This window comes from Terrapene carolina, unplaced genomic scaffold, assembly GCF_002925995.2.
Source record: "Terrapene carolina triunguis isolate 2854851 unplaced genomic scaffold, T_m_triunguis-2.0 Scaffold28924, whole genome shotgun sequence".
Taxonomy (NCBI): Eukaryota; Metazoa; Chordata; order Testudines; family Emydidae; genus Terrapene; species Terrapene triunguis.
Genome location: NW_020693275.1, coordinates 11198 through 21339, shown reverse-complemented (window position 1 = coordinate 21339; position 10142 = coordinate 11198). Strand labels below are relative to the sequence as shown.

General features: G+C 49.4%; 1 protein-coding gene across 1 annotated transcript in view; it reads right to left on the bottom strand.

Annotated features, from left to right (window-relative positions):
- LOC112122840 (deleted in malignant brain tumors 1 protein-like) overlaps positions 1-10142 on the bottom strand; it is a gene marked incomplete at its 5' end in the record, with an annotated part of 128498 nt that overhangs the window by 116416 nt on the left and 1940 nt on the right. The window contains 2 exons of the mRNA XM_029914048.1: positions 2020-2323; positions 8817-8832. Of these exons, the coding sequence (XP_029769908.1) occupies positions 2020-2323; positions 8817-8832 (320 nt within the window). The remainder of the gene's footprint in view (positions 1-2019; positions 2324-8816; positions 8833-10142) is intronic.

Below are 10142 nucleotides of genomic sequence, written 5' to 3'. Positions count from 1 at the left end.
CTTAACTACCTTTACAGTTAGGAAGTTTTTCCTAATGTCTAACCTAAATCTCCCTTGCTACAATTTAAGCCCATTGCTTCTTTTTCCTGCATGTCCTGAGTGGGACGGGGGTGGGTCCAGGCAGTGGGATTGGGGGGAGGGAGGTCGAGGGAGTCAGTGGGTGTGTGGGGATGGACCAGGGGAAGCAGGGTGGAGGAACTGAGGGGGACAGGACTGGGACTTGGGGAGTCGGGGGGGCTGAGGGGGATGGGACAGGACTGGGATGGGGGGAGCAGGGTAGGGGCTGAGGGGAGCATGAATGGGACAGGGTAGAGAGCTGTGTAGAGTGGAGCGGGGCGGGGGAGACAATGGGGCTGGGCTGGGTTGAGGGGTTGGGGAGAGGGACAGGGTCTGGAGGAGATGAGACAGAGGGGAGCAGGACTGGAATGGGGGGAAGGTGAGGGGGTGGGACAGCAGGGGGAGCGATGGGGGTGGGATGATGGGAGAGGCTGAAGAAGAGATTTGGGGTAGGGCAAGGCTGAGGGCAGTGGGTTGGGGGGAGCAGGGGGATTGTGGGGGAGGCTGTTGGAACGGGGGCAGGGACTGAGGGCAGTGGGTTCGGGGTGGGAGGTACAGGGGGGACTGCGGGGGAGGTTGAGGGAACAAGGTCAGGGTGGGGGCTGAGGGCAGTGGGTCGGGTCTACACTGGCACCTCTCAGCATTGCTGTGCCGGGTGGCAGACCTGCGCCAGCGCTACCCTGGCGATGGAAGAGTCCTCAGTGGAAATGCAGATTTCATGACACAGACCCTCCTCGTCACTTCAAACCTAGCGCTGCTCTGGTCAGTCGCTAGGCTCTTGTCACTTTCAAACCCATGCAGGGTATCTGGCTCTTTTTCAGTTCTCAGGTTAAGAAAAGCCTTTGCATTTTGTGAGGGCTTCAGCATTCACTTTCCTACTTGACAAACTGTCTGCCTGACACATTGCTCCCAGGGCATTCATCTTTATTCATTATCGGCAGGTCCATCAGATTAACGAGCAACACGGGGAAGCAACACAATGGTGTCAAGGATTTTTAATTTTTCAAACCACTTTGGCCTCAACAGGGATTACAGCAAATCTGGACAGAGCAGATGGGTGTCAGGATGGGTTTGGGTATTTATTTATTTATTTTTTTAAGTGAAAATGTTTGGGTCTGAGCAAAGGCTGCAAACTTCCCTTTGGAAACCTCTGCTGATCTTTTGCCCCAGGGGCTAACGACAGCCTGGAATCCGGGACAGATTTCCACATCCATGCAGGGTGAGATGATTGGGGGGGGCGGGGAGGGACTGTGGGGGAGGCAAAGGGAACAGGGTCAGGGGGACTGAGGGCAGTGGATTGAGGGTGGAGGTACAGGGGGAGACTGCGGGGGAGGCTGAGGGAACAGGGTCAGGGTGGGGGCTGAGGGCAGTGACCTGCCAGGGGGCCAGGTGAGCCCAGCAGTGCTTATGTGGAGCGTCTCCCAGGAAGCATCCAGCAGGCAGGTCCCTCCCAGTCCCTCTGGCTCCTTCCTAGGGTCGAGTTGGGTCGAGGGGAGGGGGCGGGGGGGCTCTCTGCCGGAGTCTACAGGCCCCGCCCCGCTGCAGCACGCAGCGGAGCGAGACCTCCTCGCTGCCTCTCTGTGTGCCCGGGGCAGGGCTGCGCTCTGCAGGCTCCTGATGGCTGGGCGGCGGGCCCCGTGGGCTGGCGCCGCCGCGCCGGGAGCTCAGCTGCGCGCTGCCCCAGGGCCCAGGGAGGAAAGGTGAGTGGCGCCGGTGGCGCCGGCTTGCTGCGGTCTCCCTCATATAGGGTGACCAGACGTCCTGACCAATGTAAGGTTGGGACGCGGGACAAGTCCCCTAAAATCGGGACTGTCGCGATAATATCGGGACGTCTGGTCACCCTAGATGCTCCTGACACAGGAGATGGGAGGGCCTGGTCTGTGACCAAAGGGAGTGGGTGGGCTAATCCATCCTCCTCCCTGAAAATTACAGCATGTAGCAGAAACATCTCCTGTCACTCACCTGAGCAATTCACGGCAGCATCTTCCTTATGGTCACAGTTACTCTTATCCCAGGGCTTGGCAGGACAGTCCCAGAGAGATGACTCTGTCCCTCTGCAATTCAACGTCTCCACCCAGATGGGACCAGTCCCCTCACCAAATGCAGCCTCGCCCGGGGCAGATACAGCAGATCCACAGCCCAGTTGTTTACACACAACGTTAGCATCCGCCATGTCCCAGGAGTCATCACAAACTGTTCCCCAGGAGCCACGGTACCAAACCTCCACTCTCCCCGAGCATCTGTCCTCTACTCCCACGACACGTAACTTCTCCTGGTCTGGAAATGCAGAAACCTCACATGTTACTGGGACAGCTGGGAAAGTCCTCAGGGACCAAGAGGGAGACAGTGAGAAGCAGAGATACCTGTGCAGCTCGTAGAGTTCGGGCATTCAGGGTTCTGAGTTGGTTTTGCTTTTTTTCCTATGGAGAGAAAAAGCCGAGGTGAACGCACTGGGTTGTGTGTGTGATGTGGGAGTAGAATTTATCTGTATTTTCAACCCCTAATTTCAGCACTGTATGAACTGAAATGTGAACTCTGGGTCATTTCATACCAAATTAATTTGCTATTCAGCTGTTACTGAGACACACAGGCCAACATACACACAAACTTGTGGGGGATTCCAGTCTTGAACCAAACTGCACAGCCTGGGCCCATCTCTGATTGTTCATCCCAAAAGGATTAATAACCACAGAGCTGCCTAATGATGGTCTATAGGGAGAGGCTTTTCTTCGCTCTCACACTACCTTAGCGCACTGTGTAACACGGGTCTCTTTTATAATTAAATGATTAACTTCCATGTTTGTTGTTAATCAGAGAAATGCTTATTCATATAAAAGACTGTGAAAATATGTTTGCATCTTGTGTTAAGAATTTACATCTGCCTACACTGAGATGTGAACAACAACAAGTTCTATCCTAACCCTTCATTTAATTGAACACATCGCATACATGCGTGTGTGCACGTGCACATGCTGGTAGTTTCAGAATTACCAGTGCAAGAAATATGGGTCTCTTCTGCTCGGTTATCACATGACTTTGGATTCCATTGGTCTGATGGGCACTTCCAGAGGGAGCTGTGCTGCTCACTGCATGCAACGTGGTCCAGCCATGTGGGACCCTTTCCATATTCAGAGCCTTGTGCAATATATCCTCCGTCTCCACAGTTCAGCTGTTTGCAGACAATTGCTGCGGTGACTCCAGACATCTGATTGGAGCAAACACTGCCCCACGTCCCATTGTAGAAAACCTCCAGCCGTCCAGCACAGTCACTGTCGCTCACCAGCCTCAGATCTGTGAATTCTATAAGGAAATGCAAAAAAAGGGAATTGAAATCGTCTGAAATGAACTGGGGTGTGAAGAGTGAAATCCCAGCGATCACTAACTATCCTGTGCATCATTCTGCAGAAGCAACTGCTAGAGAACCACTCCAAGAATGAGAGACTCTTTTAGACACGACAGGCCCCTTAGAAATACAGTGGACATCTCTGGAAGGCCACCATTTACCAGCAGCTACATTCAGATTGTAATAGATAAAGGCCGGGAAGGATTATGACATTGGCACGCCAGATACCAGCTCTTGCCCAGGCTGCAGGCCTTAGCTGAGAACTGACAATCTTGTAGCTGGAGACCAGACCAGGTCACTTTTGCTCAGAACAGGTATTGGTGTTGTAAGAATGTATTTTGTGCTTAAACTCTACAAAATGGTGGTTAGTTGCTGCAGGCATTAATCTCACTTGTAATGTCTGTTGTCCATGATACAAGAAAATATGTAAGTTTTGCTTTATAACTGAAAATGCTGGCTCTGAACTTGTGAACTCAGGCACAGGAATCATCCCCCGCCCCCCATCCATCCCCGAGGACTATCAAAATCAGATGGGCCATCAAGGATCATCACAATATAAAGGATTGGTTAATGGCCTTATCGCACCCATGGAGCAGTACGTGCAGAAGGCTTCGTCCCATCGCTTTGAAGGCTGGAAGAGGAAAATAAAAATAGTATATATGAAGATGTTTCATCTTTTTGGCTGTTTGAACTGTGACAGGGCTAGAGACACCAAACTGAAGCCAGAGACCCCAAGGGGTTACCCCTGGGTCAGCGCTGAAGGACATTTGGAATTAGATCACTACAACTCTGTCACTCCTAGGATGTAAATGGTAACTCATTTGTGTGTAGATTTTTGCTTGCTTTAACCTGTAAATAACCCTTTTATTTCTTTTTTCCTAGTTAATAAACCTGTATATAGTTTATTACAGGATTGGCTACAGGCATTGTCTTTAGTGTAAGATCCAGGGTACCAACTGGTCTGGGGTAAGTGACTGGTCTCTTGGGACTGGAAGCAACCTGAATGTGATGTGATTTGTGGTGTAAATGATCAATTATAACTAAGTCCAGTTTGTCTGGGTGACAAGATAGACTGGAGAGTCTAAGGGGACTGTCTGTGACTCCATGGTAAGATAGATATAGTGATCCAGGACTAAGTTTCCTCTAAGCTGCGCGGCCATGTGTCCGCACAGCAGGCTATCAAGGGCCGCACAGGCACTCAGCCACAGGGGCCTGGACTGGAGAGGCACCTCTTCCCCAGCCCCGGAGTTGCTGTGGCCGGGGACTGGCGCCTCTCCCCTGGCCCCAGCCCTGGATCTGCCATGGCCGGGGAGAGGCCCTCTCTCTTGGCCCCAGAGCTGCCGCATCGGGGAAAGAGGTACCTCTAGGGGCTGCTAACAGGGAGTTTCGCGACTGAGTTCGGAAGGGGAGTGGGAAGGGGGCAAGGTTCACTTGCTGTTCTTTAAAACCTGGAAACTAAACTACAGTCAAAACTTCTTGATTTAAACAAAACCCTTTCATTAACTACATAGCTGCAGGAGACAATGCAGGCAGAAGCCCAGCAGCAGAGTGCGGGCTACCCAGTTTATTGCACTGAGTAGAGCATGTATGATTACCTGCCCTGTGGGCGGGTGGCGCATGTGTGCATTCAATGCAAGGAGCTCCTGGCCCTCAGAGACCACGTACGGACTTTGGAGGCCAGGGTGGCAGAACTGGAGGAGCTAAGGGAGGCAGAGGGGTGTTGATGAGGCTTTCCGGGACACTGTAGAATTGTCCCACCTCCGGTCAGACAGCCCCTGTGCTGTTGAGGAGGATGAAAGGCCCAGGGAAGCAGGGCAATCAACGGGAGCAGAGGGAAACCTTCCCATAGTTGGGACCCTCCTTCCAGATGGTGTTAGGGTATCCTCTCACACTGAGGATATCTCTCCTGGGGAGGGAATTCCAGTCATTAGGAAAAGGCAGGTGTTAGTAATAGGAGATTTGATCATTAGAAACATAGATAGCTGGGTTTGTGATGACCGGGAGAACCATATGGTGACTTGCCAGCCTGGTGCGAAGATTGCGGATCTCTAGGGGCATCTAGATAGACTTATGTGTAGTGCTGGGGAGGAGCCGGTGGTCGTGGTACATGTAGGTACCAATGACATAGGGAAGGGTAGGAGAGATGTCCTGGAGGTCAAATTTAGGCTGCTAGGGAAGAGACTGAAATCCAGGACCTCTATGGTGGTTTCTCAGAAATGCTCCCAGTTCCACGTGCAGGGCCAGGTAGGCAGGCAGAGCTTCAGAGTCTCAATGCATGGATGAGATGATGGTGTAGAGAGGAGGGGTTCAGATTCATTAGGAACTGGGGAAACTTTTGGGATGGGGGGAGCCTATACAGGAAGGATGGGCTCCACCTAAACCAAAGTGGAACCATACTGCTGGCACTTAACATTAAAAAGGTTGTAGAGCAGTTTTCAAACTAGGAGATGGGGGAAAGCCGTCTGCTGCAGAGGAGCATGTGGATCGGACAGAGACTTCTCTTAGAGGAGAGTCTATTGATAGAGATTCTCTAAGTATTAGTCGGGAGGAGAGGATACAAGAGGATAATGTAAGGGCCAGATCAGATGATAAACATTCACATAAAAAAGAATCTGACACATCAGAAAGGGGCAGACAAATAAACAGTGACAAGTTGTTAAAGTGCTTGTACACAAATGCTAGAAGTCTAAAAAATAAGATGGGTGAACTAGAGTGCCTCGTGATAAAGGAGGATATTGATATAATAGGCATCACGGAAACCTGGTGGACTGAGGCACTCAATGGGACACAATCATTCCAGGGTACAAAATATATCAGAAGGATAGAACAGGTCGTGCGGGGGTGGAGGTGGGGGGTGGCACTATATGTAAAAGAAAATGTAGAATCAAATGAAGTAAAAATCTTAAGTGAATCCACATGTTCCATAGAATCTCTATGGATAGTAATTTCATGCTCTAATAAGAATATAACATTAGGGATCTATTATCAACCACCTGACCAGGACAGTGATAGTGATGATGAAATGCTCAGGGAAATTAGAGAGGCTATCAAAATTAAGAACTCAATAACAGTGGGGGATTTCAATTATCCCCATATTGACTGGGAACATGTCACCTCAGGACGAAATGCAGAGACAAAATTTCTCAATACTTTAAATGACTGCTTCTTGGAGCAGCTGGTCCGGGAACCCACAAGGGGAGAGGCAATTCTCGATTTAGTCCTGAGTAGAGCACAGGAGCTGGTCCAAGAGGTAACTATAATAGGACCACTTGGAAATAGTGACCATAATATAATAACATTTAACATTCCTGTGGTGGGAAGAACATCTTGACAGCCAAACACTGTGGCATTTGTGGAACTATGCAAAAATGAGGGGGTTAGTTAAACAGAAATTAAAAGGTACAGTGACTAAAGTGAAATCCCTGCAAGCTGCATGGACGCTTTTTAAAGACACCATAATAGAGGCCCAACTTAAATGTATACCCCAAATTAAGAAACACAGTAAAAGAACTAAAAAAGACCCACCGTGGCTTAACAGCCATGTAAAAGAAGCAGTGAGAGATAAAAAGGCATCTTTTAAAAAGTGGAAGTCAAATCCTAGTGAGGTAAATAGAAAGGAGCATAAACACTGCCAAATTAAGTGTAAAAATGTAATAAGAAAAGCCAAAGAGGAGTTTGAAGAACGGCTAGCCAAAAACTCAAAAGGTAATAACAAAATGTTTTTAAAGTACATCAGAAGCAGGAAGCCTGCTAAACAACCAGTGGGGCCCCTGTATGATCGAGATACAAAAGGAGCGCTTGAAGACGATAAAGTCATTGCGGAGAAACTAAATGGATTCTTTGCTTCAGTCTTCATGGCTGAGGACGTTAGAGAGATTCCCAAACCTGAGCCGGCTTTTGTAGGTGACAAATCTGAGGAACTGTCACAGATAGAAGAGTCACTAGAGGAGGTTTTGGAATTAATTGATAAACTTAACAGTAACAAGTCACCGGGACCGTATGGCATTCACCCAAGAGTTCTGAAAGAACTCAAATGTGAAGTTGCGGAACTATTAACTGTGGTTTGTAACCTGTCCTTTAAATCGGCTTCTGTACCCAATGGCTGGAAGATAGCTAATGTAATGCCAATATTTAAAAAGGGCTCTAGAGATGATCCCGGCAATTACAGACCGGTAAGTCTAACGCCAGTACTGGGCAAATTAGTTGAAACAATAATAAAGAATAAAATTGTCAGACACATAGAAGAACCTAAATTGTTGGGCAAAAGTGAACATGGTTTCTGTAAAGGGAAATCATGTCTTACTAATCTATTAGAATTCTTTGAAAGGGTCAACAAACATGTGGACAAGGAGGATCCAGTGGACATAGTGTACTTAGATTTCCAGAAAGCCTTTGACAAGGTCCCTCACCAAAGGCTCTTATGTAAATTAAGTTGTCATGGGATAAAAGGGAAGGTCGTTTCATGGACTGAGAACTGGTTAAAAGACAGGGTACAAATGGTAGGAATAAATAGTAAATTTTCAGAATGGAGAGGGGTAACTAGTGGTGTTCCCCAAGGGTTGTAGGACCAATCCTATTCAACTTATTCATAAATGATATGGAGAAAGGGATAAAAAGTGAGGTGGCAAAGTTTGCAGATGATACTAAACTGCTCAAGATAGTTAAGACCAAAGGAGACTGTGAAGAACTTCAAAAAGATCTCACAAAACTAAGTGATTGGGCAACAACATGGCAAATGAAATTTAATGTGGATAAATGTAAAGTAATGCACATTGGAAAAACAATCCCAACTATACATACAATACGATGGCTGCTAATTTAGCTACAACAAATCAGGAAAAAGATCTTGGAGCCATCGTGCATAGTTCTCTGAAGACATCCACACAGTGTGCAGAGGTGGTCAAAAAAGCAAACAGGATGTTAGGAATCATTAAAAAGGGGAGAGAGAATAAGACAGAGAATATATTATTGCCTGTAGCAGGGTGGTTACCCGCTCCTGCCCAGAGGGGTTTAAAGACAGCCCTGGGAGAGGGCTGGGGCAGGGGAAAATCTACTAGGCTGATTGGGGAAGCAGCTGCAGCTGGGCCACACCCTAAGCAGGCCTGAGCTGGCCCTATAAAGACAGGGAAGCCAGGGGCAGACACAGACTCTCTCTCTGCATTCAGAGAGAGAAGGGCCTGGCTGCAGGGAGCTAGAGACAGGGTACCTGAATGGAGCAAGGCTGGGGAAAGGCAGAGGAGCTGGGGAACTCCAGCCTGGAATTCCCCAGGCTGCGGCCCAGCATTGGGCTAATAGGTACTGGGGGTTGCAGAGGGCAGCCCAGGGGTAGGCAAAAGTAGCAGGTCCAAACCCAACCTTGCCTGTTATGAGTGGCGTATACTGCAGTCTGCCCCAGGGAGTGGGGCTAGATAGTGACTGGCAGTAGCTTTACACTGAGGCGAGGCGAGGTGGGGTTAGTGGGTGGGGGTTCCCCTGGGTGGGGAGACCCAGAGTGTGGGGGTACTGCCAGAGGGGCAGCACCCCAGCTAAAAGGGCATTGGAGTGCAGGGAGGGACACGGGGGCCAAGCGGTAGTGGATCACCGACCTGCAGAGGGCGCTTCTGAGCTGGGATGAGCTAATTCCCATGGACAACCAGCAGGAGGTGCTGCAGGGGTGAGTCAACTCCCTTACATTGCCCTTATATAAATCGATGGTACGCCCACATCTTGAATACTGCGTACAAATGTGGTCTCCTCATCTCAAAAAAGATATACTGGCACTAGAAAAGGTTCAGAGAAGGGCAACTAAAATGATTAGGGGTTTGGAACAGGTCCCATATGAGGAGAGATTAAAGAGACTAGGACTTTTCAGCTTGGAAAAGAGGAGACTAAGGGGGGATATGATAGAGGTATATAAAACCATGAGTGATGTGAAGAAAGTAGATCAGGAAAAGTTATTTACTTATTCCCATAATACAAGAACTAGGGTCCACCAAATGAAATTAATGGGCAACAGGTTTAAAACAAATAAAAGGAAGTTCTTCTTCACACAGCACACAGTCAACTTGTGGAATTCCTTACCTGAGGAGGTTGTGAAGGCTAGGACTATAACAGCGTTTAAAAAAAAGAGAACTGGAGAAATTCACAGAGGTTAAGTCCGTTAATGCCTATTAGCCAGGATGGGTAAGGAATGGTGTCCCTAGCCTCTGTTTGTCAGAGGGTGGAGATGGATGGCAGGAGAGAGATCACTTGATCACTACCTGTTAGGTTCACTCCCTCTGGGGCACCTGGCATTGGCCACTGTCGGTAGACAGGATACTGGACTAGATGGACTTTTGGTCTGACCCAGTATGGCCATTCTTATGTTCTTATGTTCCCCTGGTCCCAGGCTGCTGCAGCAAGAGAGGGCTGGGGGGAGTCCTCTCTTCCTGCTGCAGCACCAGAGCAGCCTGCACCCTAAACCTTCATCCATGGCCCTACCCCACAGCCAACACCCCCAGCCAGAGACCTCACCCCCCGTACTCCAACACTCTGCCCCAAGCCCTAAGCCCCCTCCTGCACCATGAGGCCCTCATCCCTGGGCCCACCCCAGATTTCTAACCCCTAGCCAGAGCTCTCATCCCCCACACTCCAACCCTCTGCCCCAGCCCTGACCCTGTCCTTCACCATGAGCCCCTCATCCTCAGCCCCACCACAGAGCCCTCACCGCTAGCCAGAGCCCTCAGCCCCCACACTCCAACCCTCTGCCGAACCCTGAGCCCCC